Genomic DNA, 19,566 nt, shown 5'->3' on the forward strand with positions numbered 1-19,566 from the left:
TTACAGCCCACCTGGTGTTAAGTGGTTACTGGAGCCCATAGACATCTACGACGTAAGTGCGCCACCCACTTTAGATATCAGTTGTAAGGTCTCAATATAGTTACAACGGATGCCCCGCCCTTCAAACCGAAACCCATTACTGCTTCAGGGCAGAAATAGGCCGGGTGGAGTGGCAGTGGACCTCTGTGGCCCGAAAGATAGAAGATAGATAGTAAGAAGTTTGAAGATAGTTTGAAGTCGTCGTGGCCTAAAGGTTAAAGACGTCCGGTGCATTCGTGTTGAGCGATGCACCGGTGTCGAATCCTTCAGGCGGGTACCAATTTTTCTAATGAAATACGTACTTAGCAAATATTCACGATTGACTTCCACGGTGAAGGAATAACATCGTGTGATAAAAATCAAACCCGCAAAATTATAATTTGCGTAATTACTGGTGGTAGAACGTCTTGTGAGTCCGCGCGGGTAGGTACCACCGCCCTGCCTATTTCTGCCGTGAAGCAGTAATGCATTTCGGCTTGAAGGGTGGGGCAGCTGTTTTACTGTAAAAACCTTAGTACTAATATCTCAAGGTAGGTGTAGGCATTTACGTTGTAGATGTCTATGGGCTCCTGTGACCACTTAACATCAGGTGGGCCGTGAGCTCGTCCACCCACCTAAGCAATAAAAAGTATAGGTACTCTACTTCGATCAACAATAGTAACAATTGTTGATCGAAGGTACTCTATAAGCGATTAGAAGTACGTAATATTCTTTCATATGTGAAGTCCGAAAGTCTGGTATGTCAATAGCTATTGGTTAATCAAGAGATTCGGCGTATGCTTCAGTTATTACTAGGGGTGGGGGCTGTTTCTTTTACAAATGAAAGATTCTAGAAAATGCTAAGTTTTATTAGTAATATGCTTTATTTATATATTCAGTTTAACTGTAAATAGTCTTCAGCAGAGCGAAGTACGACCAAGATCTGCTCAGTATCTGAAATTATAACAAAACATCTGTTTAGAACTCTGTCTCTCTGTGAACAACATATCGTCTTTTTGCATTAAAAGTGTACAATTTCCAAAAAATATTCGAAATTGAATTAATATACGGAAACATTTGGTATCGCCAGTATTTTTCTCATAAATACTGTCAAAAGAGCGTAGTTTAGTTTTTTTTTTTTATTTTTATTTACCTGTATTTTGACTACTATTAACAAAATTAATACATAATTTTATCTTACTTTAAAAGACAGATAATGTAACTGGTAAAAAATTAAAAATGAATGTTGCAAAGATGATTAATATTAAAAATATCACATGTTAAACTGTAAAAAATGTTTTTTATGATTGACGGATTACTGGTGGTCCGAAGTCCTCTCCAGTTTTACCAGGACAGGTGGGCAAGCGAAGGCTCTGCCAACTTCCGGATCGAAATCGCGACCCTCTGAGAAGATCCGGCGAGAAACTCAGCGGGCTGATGCATGGGTTAGGTTACACGCCGAACTCTTTGCCGAGTTCGACAAGTACGGTTACCGGGGTCCCTAAGCCTGCCCTAACTGTTAGAGCTGAAGGCGTCTAATGCAAGAGTTATTGGATCTGATGGATCCGTGAAATAATCCATTATTGACCATGGAAATCTTGAAGTTTTGAACTTTATTTCGTTCATCACAATATATAACCCTGACCCAATTTCCAGTCATTAGATGCATCGCAGATAATGGCATTGAATAAGGTTTATTTTAAAAGAAATATATCACCCCCCCCCCTCTCCCCCCGCGCAAATAACGAGGTATCAGATTGTGTACTGCACTAAACTTCAAAACCTCACTCGGAGATATTAGACCAATATAAAATATTGTTATAAACAACAAATTGACTACTAATTTTATAGGGTTTGTCGAAGAAGTCTAAAGTTAAAAAAATATTATGCTGTGTATTTTTGTTACGTAAGCAATTTTTTGGAATGAAGTTCCTTACGGCAGGCTTGGAGGGGATAGGGATTTTGCTGCGCGACCGAACTGAAAAAAATGTGATAGTAAAACCGTAAGAAAAAATCCGTGGAAAAAAGTGCGTGGAATAAAACCGTTAAATGAGACGTGCGCAGGCGCGACAGTCGTATACACAAGCGAGTAGTGTATAATACCTTTCTCTTTCTCCCTCTTTCTTTTCGTTCTCTCATCTCTTCTCTCTCTATTTTGTAATTATTTCTATTTCTATGTAATTTTATGTTGTCAACCAAAAATAAAGAGATATATTTTGTTATTTTAATTGATAATTTGAATTACTATTTTTTTTATTTTACGTAATTTATTATTTCCTAAAATACTGAATTTCCTAAATACTTTCCCGTACTTAAATAAAAACTAATCAGCAAAATTTAAGAGAAAAACCAAGAAAACCTACATAAAATTGAGCACCATTTCTTTTTTTGCAAATTGTGTCGATTCTACATTAGCCGAAGGAACTTCGTTCCTACCTGGTGTCCCACGACACCAGATCTTTTGGTTTTTTAAACTACATATTTTGGTTATTATTTTTTAAACTCACTCAAACGTCCTGAATATACAGATGCATAGTTCATTTAAAAAAACACATAATAAACAAGAAGGATTATTAAAAAAAATAACTAGAATATCAAACAACTAAGGTAAACGTGATTACGCAAGGAATGTCGTCAGATTCTAAATATAGACTGACCGTTAGACTCGGATCGTGTCAGAACACAACAGATACGGACTAGGTATTCAATGGACTAGTTTATACATTTATTAACTAAGTATTATAATTTCGAAGCTCATCATCTGAGCTTGAAGTAAATAAATAAAACTAGCGTTACGTACTTAATGTTAACTTGTTTTTTATTGCTTAGATGGGTGAACGAGCTCACAACCCACCTGGGGTTAAGTGGTTAGCCACCTTGAGATATAAGTTCTAAGATCTCAGTACAGTTACAACGGCTGCCCCACCCTTCAGACCGAAACTCATTACTGCTTCACGGCAGATATAGGCAGGGCGGTGGTACCTACTCGCGCGGACTCACAAGAGGTCCTACCATCAGTAAAAATACGAACTAAAATACGAATTCGTTTAACTGATATCTATTTTTGAGATTCGGTAATATTATCTGATATTGGTGTAGAACATTTTCGTATCTATCCAAAAACCTTTCACCGTCCAAATTTATAACAAATATGCTGCAATATTGTTACAAAACTATATTATTAACAGCTCAAGTTGGTTAACGTATTTTCAATGAATTAACTTACTTAAAATACATCGCCAGCGTTCATATTAACATTAAAACTAATTCCAGACTTCGAAATTAAATACTCAAGCTACTAAATATTTACTCATTGCATCAAACAAACACAAAATAACAGCAATTAATAATTTTGGTCGAAAAGTATCACAGTAACAGATAGTAACAGATAATATCTACTAGGTATATCATACTAAGCACACGCATACTAACCGTTGTGAATACTCTCAAATTGATGTCAGCGAAACTCGCGGCCGAGAGCTTGCAAGGTTTCTGAGCCCTGCATATACATATTACATTATTTAATAAATACATAAAATAAAGTTATAAGGCTCTTCAAAAGAGGTACTAGTTACTCACAACTTGCTTCATGAGCCTTTGCCGCAAAAAGTGGGTAGTTGGGTAATTTTTTTATGGTATAGATGAGGACTTTTTGGCGGGAACGCGAAGAGTGAAGTTGTGTGATTTGTTTTATTTTGTCTATTTAGTGTTTCTTCGGGTTTAAATGTGTAATAATGGTGGTTTATTAGCTGTTTAATGTCTGTGAAAGTGCACAAATGTGGGAAAATGAAACAAAGCCGCTGGACGTAGCTTCTCGGGATCCTCCAAAAAGTCCACTGAAAAAATCTTAGTAAATGACCACCATTTTACTGAGATTATATTTCATCCCATTTGATTTCATTTTTCAATTAATCATCTTCATTTCATTTCACTCCATAATATCATTTTTCATAAAAATATGACTATAAATTAAAATAAGACATGACCTAAAGGTCTTAGTTACCAGGTCATAAAATCCATTAAAAAAAATGGTATAGATGAACGAGCATCCCAGGTAGTTGATGGTGAGCATCGATGAGTGGACGTCAGTAATGCCATAGGCAGAACCAAGCCACTGCGTACCGTTAAGTTTGGAGAATACTCAAGCCTCGTTTGAAGGACATGTCGTAGCCGTTGTGAAGTTGTCGTAGCCTAAAGGATAAGACGTCCGGCGCATTCGTGTAGAGCGACACACCAGTGTTCGAATCCCGCAGGCGGGTACCAATTTTTCTGATATACGTACTTGACAAATGTTCACGATTGACTTCAACGTTGAAGGAATAACATCGTGTAATAAAAATCAAAACCGCAAAATTATAATTTGTGTAATTACTGGTGGCAGGACCTTTTGTGAGTCCGCACGAGTAGGTAGCACCACCACGCCTATTTCTGCCGTGAAGCAGTAATGCGTTTCGGTTTGAAGGACGGGGCAGCCGTTGTAACTATACTGAGACCTTAGAACTGATATCTTAAGGTGGGTGGCGCATTTACGTCGTAGATGTCTATGGGCTCAAGTAAGCACTTAACACCAGGTGGGCTGTAAGCTCGTCCACCCATTTAAGCAATAAATAAACAAAACCCTGGAAACAGTCGGATGGTGCGTGGTAGGTCTCTGGAAATGCACTGTGGACGAACGCAGTGGTTCAAGGTAGCATGGGTGAAGTCTGCTCCTGTAGCGAGCTCGGCGATGATAACGAGATAGTGCATTTAACTCGATCTTAGTTGTACAGTGCGACGACTATCTCATACTTTGAGCCAGACACAAGACTCCTTCGTCTCCTACCGATAAAAATTTTAAAACACAACCAAACACAATTGAGAATAATCAATGGGCATTGACCTTTCTTTCTTTTCTTTGATTGAAGAACCACTTCGAGGAATAGGCTGGGTGATTACAAAAGAACAATTTTTCATTTTAAACTAATGTAAATTACCAACATGTTTTTTTTTTTAAAGAATTTTATGACCTGGCAACTAAGACATTTAGGTCATGTCTTATTTTAATTTATATTCTTATTTTCATGAAGAATGGAGTGAAATGAAATGAAGATGATTAATTTGAGACATGAATCAACTGAGATGAAATTAAATGAAATGAGATATGATATGGGATGAAATATAATCTCAATAAAATGGTGGTCATTTACTGAGACTTTTTCAGTGGACTTTTTGGAGGATCCCGAGAAGTTACGTCCAGCGGCTTTGTTTTATTTTCCCACATTTTTGCACTTTCACAGATACTAAACAGTTAATAAGCCACCGTTATGACACATTTAAACCTGAAGAAACACTAAATAGACAAAATAAAACAAATCAAACAACTTCACTCCTCGCGTTCCCGCCAAAAAGTCTACCAATATGTTTAATTATAAATGTTTGTCCCTAATTTGTTCTCAGGTGACGTTCATCATTGGCTTTATTTAAAACCTATCTTTTTATATACTCTGTGTACGAATCAAATGTCAGTTTCGTAGACTTTTTGGGGGGACGCGAGGAGTGAAGTTGTGTGATTTGTTTTATTTTGTCTATTTAGTGTTTCTTCGGATTTAAATGTGTAATAATGGTGGTTTATTAACTGTTTAATATCTGTGAAAGTGCACCAATGTGGGAAAATGAAACAAAGCCGCTGGACGTAGCTTCTCGAGATCCTCCAAAAAGTCCACTGAAAAAATCATAGTAAATGACCACCATTTTACTGAGATTATATTTCATCCCATTTCATTTCATTTAATTTCATCCCAGTTGATTAATGTCTCAAATTAATCATCTTTATTGCATTTCACGCCATAATATCATTTTTCATAAAAATATGAATATAAAAAAATAAGACATGACTTAAAGGTCTCAGTTACCAGGTCATAAAATCCCTTAAAAAACATCAGTTTCGTTATGATTCTATTGTTAACCTCAAAAAAGTTTTATACTAATTTCAACTGAAGGTAGGAAGGTCATCATCATCACTTGAACACATTTTAGCCTTATCTATCAATACGATACTCAATAATTCGAATATTTCATCAGATATATCTGAAATATGTATATCACAAATAAGTACCATGTAACAAGTAAAAATATATTGAGGCAACGGCTCCATTATTACTGCTCCATCTTTACTGATAATTTCAACAACCTAAAAATGCTATTTCATTTTCAATTGAATATTCAAAAGTAACTACAATGAGTATTAAATAGATTAGGCATAATCAATAATTAATCGTCTATATATATAAAAATGAATTGCTGTTCGTTAGTCTCGCTAAATTGGCTAATTTTGGTCTTGAATTACTTGTGGAAGTCCAGAGAAGGTTTAAAAGTTAGATAAATCTTCTATTTATCTTTTATTTGTCAATTGAGGCACTACGAAGTTTGCCGGGTCAGCTATATGCAATAAAAAATTTTAATTGCGACTGTTTTTTTTTTAAACTTAGCCCTCTGTTCTCTGTTTGTAAAACTATTTTTTAGGTACGTTTGGTACGTGTAATGGAACGGCTGGATCAGACACGCCCCGCATTTCAACAAAGTCGCAATCCGTCATTTGACATTTAACTTTGAATACCTACTGTACTAATTAACGAACGAATTAATTAGCACATTAAACAAACAATAAAAAAATTTAAACGTAGTTTTAATTAAGTGTATCGCTCGCGGAACAACCGTAGATAAAAATTATATTGCAGTTTTTTCTTCGACGGCAAGTATGAAGCAAGTTGTAAGTTACTATGAAGGAATACCTATTTTAAGGTGTTTAATATATTTGGTGTCACTAATGTACGCCACACAAAAAGATAGCAGTTGCTGTTACGTCAGTAGGTATATACAGAGCCATTGTGACGTAAGTTCAGTGAGTCAACTTCTGAATACAACCGGCACCAGTGTGCTTAAAGCGAGTTTTTTAACGTCTCGATCGCGTAAAAGTTAACTCTAATTTGTATGGAGTTGGAGCAGCGCCCCTAGCGGCAAACGAAGGGAATCTGTTCCAACTCCATACAAATGTGAGTGAACTTTTACGCTATCGAGATGCTAAAAAACTTGCACTAAGCACACTGGTGCCGATTGTATTCGAAGTTCGAAACAAAAAAACCTTACTAATTATAAAAAAAAACAACTACCCACAATTACTGCAATAAAATAGTCATTACGTACATACCTTAACATTATCAGCACTATTATTTTCTTGGTTTTCGCATCGATATTATACCACGGACATTTGTAAATTCCATCGCACACATCAGTGCTCTGCAATGTGTTGCAAATAAAAGTTAAGTTTTGATGTGAAACATCTATAGCCGTACGTAAAACCGATTTCTGGCGTGGCGACGCATGCCGTGGTGACGCGTCGCCATGCGCAATCGACTGTGCGATTCTCTCCCACTCGATCCGGCGTTAAGCCATCTCTCTCGCTACACTGAGCTCGGATACCTATAGTGTATACTCCGTAGTGTATATAGTGTTGTTTACTACAGTACACATAACCTGTGTTTCTTCACTTGAAAACAAATTATTTTTTCTTAATATTTTATTTTATCATTATGACATATTTAGTTCCTATCACAATCTGTTCTTTTCTGCATATTGCTTTTACAAAATAATGTCGATGTTTCACATCTGCCAGGCGTCCCGTGACGGCTCACATTTTTTTTTAAACATTCCATTGGTATCGTCGAATGCGATTTATAAGTTTTTCAAAATTGTAATAGAAAAATTCGTTTAAACACTCACAGATTTCATGATCATATCGCCGAAATAGCACAGTAGAGATATTTGAGAGAAACTCATCACGAGGAATGTGAAGAAAGCCAATATTGTACTAATATCATCAGCCACCTGTATTCAAAGGTTTATATTTAATTACATTTTGAATTCAATAAAAAAATATCCAATGTTTTATCCTTAAAGCCCTGTTCTATCTATTCCAAGCAATTCTTGGACAGAATTTAATACATGGTCACAAAACAAAATGTATTCGCCTTTCAGAAGCTCTGTGTGCTTAGTCAGAGTTTTTTAACGTTCTCGATAGCGTAAAAGTTAACTCAAATTTGTATGAAGTTGGAACGTTTGCCTACGTTTGCCGCTAGGGGCGCTGTCTTTTAAGGCTGCAATACACGTTGGCCGAGCGTCGCCGAGTGAACGCCAATACCAACTAGTATATTTGCATTGTCTTGCCATCGCTCGGAGTCACTCACCTAGTTGGCCGAACAAAGTCAAGCGCCAACATGTATAGAACTCATTTGGCGTAGCTTGTCACAGCTTTTGGCCTAAGCTCGACCAACATGTATTGCAGACTTTGGAAATAAATTCATTCTTAATATTTTCGAATTCGTCTTTCCCAGAGTCTAATAAATATTCCGGCGCCTTACGGCCTGGCCACGGGGATCGGCGGTGCGAACAGCGAAGCGGTGGACGAGGCGACCATTCGCGCAGCACCGTTTGCAGGCCACGGGTACTCACGTTCGCCGCCGCGACTAGTAAGGAAGTCCGACAGCGAAATGTCTATATCGAAATTATCTCGATATTGCTTACAAATTAATAGTTTTTTGGTTCAGGACCTATTATTTGGAAAAGATTGTGAAGTACATGATTTGAATAAGAATCGGAGTGTACCTATAGATGGAGAATTCCACAAGAAGTACGAGAAATACTTTGGGTGGCTAGACTTCCAAATAGCTGGTCTAGCTAGTATTTCAGCTATATTTTTTTTTATTGCTTAGATGGGTGGACGAGCTCACAGCCCACCTTGTGTTAAGTGGTTACTGGAGCCCATAGACATCCACAACGTAAATGCGCCACCCACCTTGAGATATAAGTTCTAAGGTCTCAAGTATAGTTATAATGGCTGCCTCACCCTTCAAACCGAAACGCATTACTACTTCACGGCAGAAATAGGCAGGGTGGTAGTACCCACCCGTGTGGACTCACAAGAGGTCCTACCACCAGTAATTACGCAAATTATAATTTTGAGGATTTCATTTTTATTACACGATGTTATTCCTTCACCGTGGAAATCAATCGTGAACATTTGTTGAGTACGTATTTCATTACAAAAATTGGTACCCGCCTGATATTCGAACACCGGTGCATCGCTCAACACGATTGCACCGGACGTCCGTTAGGCCACGACGACTTTAAAAATATAAAATAAAAAATAAATAAAAAATATAAAAATTTCGGTTTTAATTTTTCGCGGCGAAAACAACTAAACTCATTTAATCACTGTACTATTCGCCGCGACTACCGCTCGACTCCGTGGCTCGCGCCGTCCGTATTCATGCATTTGTTTTGCTCGCCCGCCGCATCGCGCGATTCGCTCGGTACATTTCGCCGGTCGCTTCGCCGGTCGCCCGTGCGCGTGGCTTGTTAGGTACATTTCTATGCTCTTATTTTAGTCGCTAGACGCTTCGCCGTTCGCACCGCGCGAATATTCGTATCGGCGAATGTCCCGTGGCCAGGCTGTAACAGCCTGGCCACGGGGATCGGCGGTGCGAACAGCGAAGCGGTGGACGAGGCGACCATTCGCGCAGCACCGTTTGCAGGCCACGGGTACTCACGTTCGCCGCCGCGACTAGTAAGGAAGTCCGACAGCGAAATGTCTATATCGAAATTATCTCGATATTGCTTACAAATTAATAGCTTTTTGGTTCAGGACCTATTATTTGGAAAATATTGTGAAGTACATGATTTGAATAAGAATCGGAGTATACCTAAAGATGGAGAATTCCACAAGAAGTACGAGAAATACTTTGGGTGGCTAGACTTCCAAATAGCTGGTCTAGCTAGTATTTCAGCTATATTTTTTTTTTATTGCTTAGATGGGTGGACGAGCTCACAGCCCACCTTGTGTTAAGTGGTTACTGGAGCCCATAGACATCCACAACGTAAATGCGCCACCCACCTTGAGATATAAGTTCCAAGGTCTCAAGTATAGTTATAATGGCTGCCTCACCCTTCAAACCGAAACGCATTACTACTTCACGGCAGAAATAGGCAGGGTGGTAGTACCCACCCATGTGGACTCACAAGAGGTCCTACCACCAGTAATTACGCAAATTATAATTTTGAGGATTTCATTTTTATTACACGATGTTATTCCTTCACCGTGGAAATCAATCGTGAACATTTGTTGAGTACATATTTCATTACAAAAATTGGTACCCGCCTGATATTCGAACACCGGTGCATCGCTCAACACGATTGCACCGGACGTCCGTTAGGCCACGACGACTTTAAAAATATAAAATAAAAAATATAAAAATTTCGGCGTTAATTTTTCGCGGCGAAAACAACTAAACTCATTTAATCACTGTACTATTCGCCGCGACTACCGCTCGACTCCGTGGCTCGCGCCGTCCGTATTCATGCATTTGTTTTGTTCGCCCGCCGCATCGCGCGATTCGCTCGGTACATTTCGCCGGTCGCTTCGTCGGTCGCCGGTGCGCGTGGCTTGTTAGGTACATTTCTATGCGCTTGTTTTAGTCGCTAGACGCTTCGCCGTTCGCACCGCGCGAATATTCGTATCGGCGAATGTCCCGTGGCCAGGCTGTTAGTTAGAAGATTGACGAGAGAAATCGACAAAGTTACTTCAGTGCGCCGCGTAGGACACCGGTGACCTACACGGCAGTCAATGGAGTAAGAACAAGCGGGCGATTCCAAAATGAACGAGAAGTATTTATTCACTGTAATGCAACTATGAAGCTGCTTCAGATAAAACAATACATTCATTCGTATGAATTCATTAACTCGATCGAAATGTCAACAGTTCACGACATACAACATTCTAATTTAATCTAAAGATATCTGCGAATATTTTAGGGAAATATATTATTAAGGTTATAATTATTCAACACTTTAATGAAAGGGTTTTTTTTTCTTTCGTAAATTTCATTGTTATTGACAACAAGGATGTGTCACTACAAAATGTATAGCTACTAAAATATTGTGTGATTCATCAAGGAAATGGACGCTAAATAGAATAAGTCCTTAAAACGATTTTGTTAAATTTAGAAACGTACGCATGCAGTCTGTGGGCTTAGTGCGAGTTTTTTAACGGTCTCGATAGCGTAAAAGTTGACTCAAATTTGTATGGAGTGGGAACGTTTGCGTACGTTTGCCGCTAGGGGCGCTGTTCCAACTGCATACGAATTTCAGTTTCGAACTTTTACGTTATCGAGACCGTTAAAAAACTCGCACTAAGCCCACTGGTCTCGCTAGTACTTAAGCCGTTTTCCGTTTAAGTGAAATATTCTTTGTTTTTTTTGGGAATTTTTTTTTCCTACCTATGCTGATAGCCTTGAGAGGCTATTTTAGCTTCTCCTTGACGTGTAGGTGACCAGGTAGGTTTAACACATTCAGGTAAAAAATTGCCATTCTTCTCTGCGTTAAGTACGTGACAAAATAGATGAATAATATCACAATAACTCAATATCACGCCAACCGATTTCGATGATTATTGTTTTTAGTGTATATTAATTTGTTTTGGAATATCTTTTTTTTTCTATTTGAAGTCGGTTTTTGTTAAAGCATGTCTATTTACAATTATTATCGCACTAGATGTTAGATGATCTCAATGTTTTCTATACTAATATTATAAAGAGGAAAGATTTGTTTGTTTGTTTGTTTCGAATAGGCTCCGAAACTACTGGACCGATTTGAAAAATTCTTTTTCCATTAGAAGCCGACATTGTCCCTGATGAACATAGGCTACTTTTTTTATTTTTATTTTTTATTTTTTTTTGTTTCATGTGTGTTTTAATGTTTCCGAAGCGAAGCGAGGGCGGGTCGCTAGTTATTGATAAGTGAGTGCTAAGAGTTAATGCGTGGTTGTCAGTTTAACGACTTTTTTTCCCTACTTATTCTAGTAACCTTGAGTGGTTAAACTAGATTCGCCGAACGTGTAGGTGAGGTCACGGGGCTCAAACCGGAGTGTTGCTAACACTAACCCTAGCAAGAGCAGCGCAGAATCTACCATGGTATCGGAACGCGACCTACTGAGAAGATCCGGCGGGAAACTCAGTCTGATGTGTCTATGGATTAGTTCACTCGTCGACGAGGACGGTGACCGGTGCTTGTGGTACCTAAAAGCACCGCTAATGGATCGGGAGAATCCGTAATGACGCGTAAGGAAATATCAAAAACATCATCCCATTACGCTATTTTGGGTACCTAACCTCATTTACATAGCTCTAAGAGTAGTTTTATTGAAATTATGGTTTCAAGTGTCAGTTTATGTGTCAAGTGGGTCCAATGACCGTCGTCTTCGTTAGAAGACGGTAAAACTTTAGAGGGATTCGTGAAGTAGCTGCTCTTGAGTGGTTAGGTCACCCTCGGAGGCGCTCGGGCAGCTGCTACCGAATCCCTCTCCTCCTGGAGAAATCAGAAAGGCATCCAGCTATCCTTCCTTTCTAAAAGAGAAAATTTCAAACTCACCGTGATATTGAATCCGCTTAGGCATATCAACAAAGAACTCGTCACGATGTTAAATAGCGTGGACAGAGAATATAAAGACTGCGTTTTGTTGACCAACCTACAAAAATTTCAAGATACTAAATTAAAACCCTTGAAAAAAAGTTTTATTTTTGCGTTAATTGTATTTTAGGATATTATAATATGTCTGGGGTTTTGTGTGTTTTGTGTTTATGCCGTGTGTGCTTTGTATATACATACATTTGTATATCTATACATTATTATTATTTTTCCAAAAACCAATGCACCTGTCACAGGGCTCTCTTGGTTGACTTGTAGAGAAGGTCATAGATGCCTATGCTTAAATCCGCCGCTGTAACTTTTTTTTTGTTCTGACTCATAGAACTCAAGGTAATTAATGCATAAGAAGCCAAAATAAAAACTACAACTAGGTACTTGCTTTATCACGCCCTCGTATTGAACGGGACCTTTTAATTTGCTAATCTAAGCATATACTATGCAATAATACGCGAAACTAAACTTGGGGTGGTAAACAGCGCAATCAAAAGCCGCGAGGGCGGTAAATGATATTTATTTCCTTAGATTTGGGATGTTTTAGTTTTTTCCAACGACACGCTATTTGTTGTGTGACTTTTCGTACTGACATATCGTTCTCGGTCGACGCTAGATATGCTCATGCGTTTATACCCTACTAGCGACCCGCCCTCGCTTCGCTTCGGAAACATTAAAACACACATGAAAAAAAAAAAAAAAAAAAAAAAAAAAGGAGCCTATGTTCATCAGGGACAATGTCGGCTTCTAATGGAAAAAGAATTTTTCAAATCGGTCCAGTAGTTTCGGAGCCTATTCGAAACAAACAAACAAATCTTTCCTCTTTATAATATTAGTATAGATATAGATTATTTATACACGATCGCGATCGCCTTTCGATATTAAAGTTCCATTTTTTTTGCCTAGGTATACTGGTAACGTCTAAGGACTATACTAACTTCACCGATCGAGTAAGTGAGCCTTGTGAATGAGCTAATACTAGCCCTGGCAAGGGCGGTGGTTCGCTAAACCTACCATCGGTATCGCGACCCACTTAGAAGGTACGGTATTATAATTATATATGTAACGTTTACCTCACACCGGCACGTTAGCATAAATATGTGTATAGTGCACATTCAAACACACCCATCACACGTCATCTCGGATCCTCCCGATCCACTAACGGTGCTCTTAGGTACTACAAGCACCGGTCACCGTCCTCGTCGAACCCGTCGCTTGCGACGAAAGGCTCGGCAAGTAAATTAACCCAGAGACTCAGCTCACTGAGTTTCTTACCGGATCTTCTCAGTGGGTAGCGTGCTCTTGCTAGGGCTAGTCTTAACAATGACCATAAGTTAGAGCCCCGTGAGCTCACCTACTCGCTTGGTGAATTTAGTATGACCCCTCGATATCACTAGAAAAGGTAGATAAAAAACAGCCCCATTCATTTACTGGTGGTAGGACCTCTTGTGAGTCTGCACGGGTAGGTACCACCACCCTGCCTATTTCTGCCGTGAAGCAGCAATGCGTTTCGGTTTGAAAGGTAAAACTTATATCTCAAGGTGGGTGGCGCATTTACGTTGTAGATGTCTATGGGCTCCAGGAACCACTTAACACCAGGTGGGCTGTGAGCTCGTCCACCCATCTAAGCAATAAAAAAAAAAAAAGCATACACATTACATTACATAGCACTGAGCAATAATACCAATAAAGCAAGTGACCTATGAACTAATTGAAAACTACCAATCGCAATTGTATGTAGTATAAAAACAGCAATAAAAAATATATTAAATAAGAAACAAAAGTAAAAGTTGATTTAATTTTCTTGAAGTCTGTGAAAATTACGTTTGTTACGCGGTGAAGGGTTTTGGAGTTTTAAAAAAAAAAACCTATTTTAAATACAGACTGAATTTATTTATGCTTTACAATAATCCCATATTACACGAACCGAGTTAGGATGTTATATTATGTCGAACTGCCCGAGTTTTGAAAGAGAAGGAGAATATATACACGAATGGTATTTACCAAACAATTAGTGATATAGTTATCCAGACTATGAACCTTATTCGTAAATATATTAAGGTTCTCGATACAAACCAACGAAATTGGTAAACGATGTAGTCAACAGGATATTACTAATGTGAGAAGAATAAATACATATTAACTAATGTTCTAATTACAAATGAAGATTTGATTTAAAGTAAACAATATACAAATGATTTAGTAACTTATGGGAGTTAGAAGGAATATATTTCTGCCGTGAAGCAGTAATGCGTTTCGGTTTGAAGGGTGGGGCAGCCGTTGTGACTATACTGAGACCTTAGAACTATATCTCAAGGTGTGTTGCGCATTTACGTTGTAGATGTCTATGGGCTCCAGTAACCACTTAACACCAGGTGGGCTGTGAGCTCATCCACACATCTAAGCCATAAAAAAAAAAGTATTTAACAATTTAGAACTAAGAGTATCTACTAAGAAAACTAAGAGTACATTATGCATTTATAAAAATATATATGAGTATATATTAAAACAGTCAACGCCGAATGTCTGGTGGGGGTTAATTAGCGGGACCCAAATGCCTTATTTCAGCGGACTCGAAGAACTAAATCTCTTCCAGCATTGCCTTGGAAGGATGCGGGACCCTACCATGCGCATTGTCCCAAGAAAGCCTCATGAGGCCACGCCCCACAGCATTCAGGACTATTGAGGTAAGGAGCATATGAGTTAGGTACTAATGCGAGAGGCATAACATAAAACGTTAAAACATTCCATTGTAAGCTAAAATACATGCCGAGCTATTAAAGCCGTGTTTAAAAATAGTTCAAAGACTGGCTTTCTCTAATGGTAATAGGAAATACAGCCAGCAGCTGTCACAGTACTGCTTATACTTGCCGCGAAGTAGCCCTGCGTTTCAGTTTGAAGACAGGGGCTATTTGGCTACTGATATAATCCATCCATGCTTAGGCGGATGGCGGTTAGGTGATAACCAAAGTAATGTAATTTGCTTCAATTTTTTTCAGATTTGGGCACTTGACGGTATGCAGATGTTAGAAACAGATGCGGACCCAATGATGTTTTAGGGGCGTACCCACCCATTGAATTCCCTTGCACTATCTCACCCGACATCCGATCTCCGCTTGGGGTCAGAACCCAGGCAGAGTAGGGGTTTCCGCAGTCAACACTAAAACCAGGATCGCGGCGCCACCCCTAGGACGCCTGACCGACAGGTGGTCGAGGCAATCGTCTATATTATAGTCGTCTATATTATAATCGTTTTTATTTAGCCTTCTTCATCTTAATAATAATACGTGAAACAAAAACTTTGTGCCCATCTTTACGAAAATTGCGCGGACGGAGGAGTATGAAATTTCCCGCACTTATAAAGAATATAGAGAAGGAGTGCAGAATGTTAATATATTTTTTAAATTATGCATAAAAAATTCATTAAATCAATAAAAAAGCATTAAACACACTACCATGTATTTGATACACACGCATGCATACTATTTGTTTATTGTCAAACTTTTATTATTGCTTATAGCCTGGTCAAATTGAGTATAGATTAAATATTGTTTGTCTTTATTAATATTTGTCTGAAGTGTAATCTTTGCAAAATCTGTGATTATAGAAGTATAATAAATAGTCTTTGACAACAGAATCATAATAGTGTACATAGGATATATGTTTCAAGAATAATTTAACACGTCATAACCGAATCCGAAACGGATCGCTATAGCCTTTAACACCAAACAATTTTACTTACTCGATTAATTCCTGATGTCTTTTAATCAGTACTATTATCTCGTTAATCGTTCTGTCGTTGCGTTTGATTTCTAAATGCTCGAATTTGTAACTCAACAGCCTGAAATTCATTCCGATGTAGCTGCACAAAGCATAAAATAGAGTATCCACGCCAAAGATGTTCGTGCAGACAATTATAGCTGTAAAAATATATAAATAAACACTAAAACCCAGTAATTAAAAAGATGTTTATTATTATCTGACCCAAATTTCGGCCTACATGTCTCCCAGTAAATAGACGAAAACATCCAAAAGCTGGATGCTGGATGCTACCACTAGTAAAAGGCAGCTTTTAGACCTCTTGTGAGTCCGCACGGGTAGGTATCACCGCCCTGTCTGTTTCTACCGTGAAGCAGTAATGCGTTTCGGTTTGAAGGGTGGGGCAGCCGTTGTAACTATACTGAGACATTAGAATTTATATCTCAAGGTGGGTGGCGCATGTCTATGTGCTCCAGTAACCACTTAACACCAGGTTGGCTATGAGCTCGTCCACACATCTAAGCAATAAAAAAAAGCAGAAACATGCCAATTAAGATGAAGACAAATCTACTTTGTTAAAAAAACCTTTTAATGTTTATTGGTCTTTATAGTACACTAGTCAAACCCAGCTTACTTTGCTGGGCGATCTTTGATTTGATTTTTATTCTATCGCTACCTAACTTCGCTGGGTCACTCGTCGATCTAAAGGCTTCCTGAAGTCGTCACGAAATCACTTCAGCCGTTTCAATGTCTATTGGAAACATGCACACATCAACTTTAATTTATAGTGTATTTCCTTGTTATTTGCACAATTTATGGTACTTAACTCAGATAAAATCTATCTTATATCTTTTTTTTATTGGCCTTGTAAGTAGACACGAGCTTACGGCCCACCTAATGGTGAGGAGTTACCGGCGCTCATAGACTTCAGCAATGCCAGGGGCAGTGCCAAGCCGCTGCCTACCGTTAAGTACTCTCTACAAGCCTCGTTTGAAGAAGGACATGTCATATCGCTCGACAAACACCGTGGAGGGGAGCTCATTCCAAAGCCGGATGGTACGTGACAAAAAAGATCTCTGGAAACGCACTGTGGCCATTAAGTAACGGGGAATTGCTGCCAACAAGCCTCTGACTATTAGAAGTTCTCTGTCACATTTTGTAACGATATTCCTTTTGGTTGGGCTCACTGCTCGGATATCAACATATCTATGTCGAATAAAGTCGATAAGTACAACTCACTCGCCCAAAATTGGTTGATATAGACAATAACCCAAAACGATGTGTCGTACACGTCGAAGGGGTATTTGACGGCGAACGGGTACAAGACCACAAATTTTCCCGTTTCCATGAATTCACCGGCCATCCCGAACAAGGGCATCGTACAAAATGTCATCGTGACCACAAAACTCACAGTCGAAAGCAGAAAATTCACGAATTTCAACAATTCATTCGCTTCGTTCACTATTCCTGCTTCAGTTACGTCATTATCGTATTCTCTTCCTTTTTTATCATTAAGACATTGATCATTGTCATTGGCAGTTTCTTCAATCTCATCAGGGTAAATCTCTCTTAATTTATCGACTACGTCTGACAACGATTCTTTGTTGTGATACAAACAGTGTACTTTTGCTGTGGCTAATACACTTATGGTAAGGCATGGCACGATCAGCGATAATTCCACGAAACTTTTGCCAGTTATTGTGCCGTCGATCAACCAATACATTTCGCCTATCAAAACGAAGTATAAGCCAACGATGTTTAGGTAATATGCAATTGAATCCACAAATGTTCGGGTCCAATTGTTCCATTCTTCCAAGAATATGTTTATTCCCGATAAGAACAACGCGGTTTTGGTTAACTTTATCGTCTTTTCGAATTCCGTTTTTGCTCTCATTTCGAGTCGTCCGGTTCGATTCACGAGTGGCAAGCGAATGTGTCACGAAGCTTAGAAAATTAATTACAAACGAAAGTACATCAAAGAGATTTTGATATTTACTTGTCGGTCTTTAATTAGACAAGTTCAATTTTTCGTGTATCGAAATTTTTTTTTTTTTTTTGGAAACGCTTTGTACTCAATTCTTGGTAACGTGCCCTGTAATGAGATTGAAGTCCTCGTATTGTAATAGAGAATATTTAAATGGAACAATGACAATTAACTTAACCGACCACATTTAAAAGCGGGATATTATGTTCGTAACTTAGGAGAGTTTTTAAGGAAACTAACTACAACAGTCATTGACCTTTTTTTCTATTGTTTGATTGAAAAACCATTTTGAACGAAACTTCTAGCTGTTTACAGAAGAAAAGTAATTTTTATTAAAATAATAAAAAATATTAAATTGCCAATAGTTTTAGACACATATGTTTGGTTTTTGTTTGTCCTCACGTCATCATTGGCTTTATTTACAGCGATTTTGTTATGATTTTATTGATAGCCTCAACTCAACGCAGGAAGTTAATGAGCTTAAAACTTTTAGAGGTGTCAATCCATGATATGTTTAACAATTCGAATATGTTTTCTGATGTATTGTACTAAGAACGTTGAAAAAATAGAAATAATATATTAAAGGAATGGCGACATTATTAAAAGGATGAAAGGAGTAAAGAGTACATATTATGTCACATGTCAATTTTTTTTAAGGCAACCCCTCCTATTTATACTTAGTCTGGCCATAAATACTGTTACAATTAAAAATAAAAATAAATCTATTGCAAATAACATTTATTACTTTTACAGTGTGTTAGTTTAATACATAAATATAAAACAATTTAAAGTATAAAAAGCTTATTCGAAGTGGTCTCCATTGGCTGCAATACAGTCCTTTAAACGTTGAGGCCAGTTATCAATAGAAGCACGCACTCTTTCCATGGGAAAATTTTTCACTGCCAATCGTACGGATTGTTTTAGGGACTCCAAATTATCATGGCGTTTAGAGCAAGCCGTACTCTCTAAAACTGACCATAAATCATAATCCAGCGGATTAAGATCGGGACTAGACGACGGCCAGTCTTCAGCTCTGATGAAGTCCGAAACGTTCGTTTCCAACCAAGACTGCGTAGACCGAGCTTTATGACCTGGTGCCGAGTCTTGCTGGAAGGACCATTCTTGATTATTGAACGTGGTGTTGTTAAGGGGCTTCACTACCTTCTCAAGAATGGTATCTTGATACACTTGTGCCGATGTTTTGATACCTTTTTCCTTACCTCCTCCTTTACCCCTCCTTTACCTTAAAAGTATGGCTCAGTCACTCCTTCATAGCTAATACCCCACCAAACCATCAC

The 19,566-nt window shown here is 38.3% G+C and overlaps 1 protein-coding gene across 1 annotated transcript; it reads right to left on the bottom strand.

Moving 5' to 3' along the window:
* Nucleotides 1-873: 873 nt before the first annotated feature.
* Nucleotides 874-18,796, bottom strand: Or-23 (olfactory receptor 23). The gene is made up of 7 exons (XM_089739207.1): nucleotides 17,524-18,796; nucleotides 16,268-16,445; nucleotides 12,478-12,574; nucleotides 7,777-7,881; nucleotides 7,205-7,293; nucleotides 3,451-3,517; nucleotides 874-972 (listed from the first exon to the last, which is right to left on the bottom strand). The coding sequence occupies exons 1-7, from the start codon at nucleotides 18,176-18,178 to the stop codon at nucleotides 919-921; spliced, it is 1,245 nt and encodes a 414-aa protein (XP_089595333.1). The 5' UTR covers nucleotides 18,179-18,796; the 3' UTR covers nucleotides 874-918.
* Between the last annotated feature and the right edge of the window lie 770 nt (nucleotides 18,797-19,566).

This window comes from Bombyx mandarina, chromosome 28 (assembly GCF_030267445.1).
Source record: "Bombyx mandarina strain Sakado chromosome 28, ASM3026744v2".
NCBI lineage: Eukaryota > Metazoa > Arthropoda > Insecta > Lepidoptera > Bombycidae > Bombyx > Bombyx mandarina.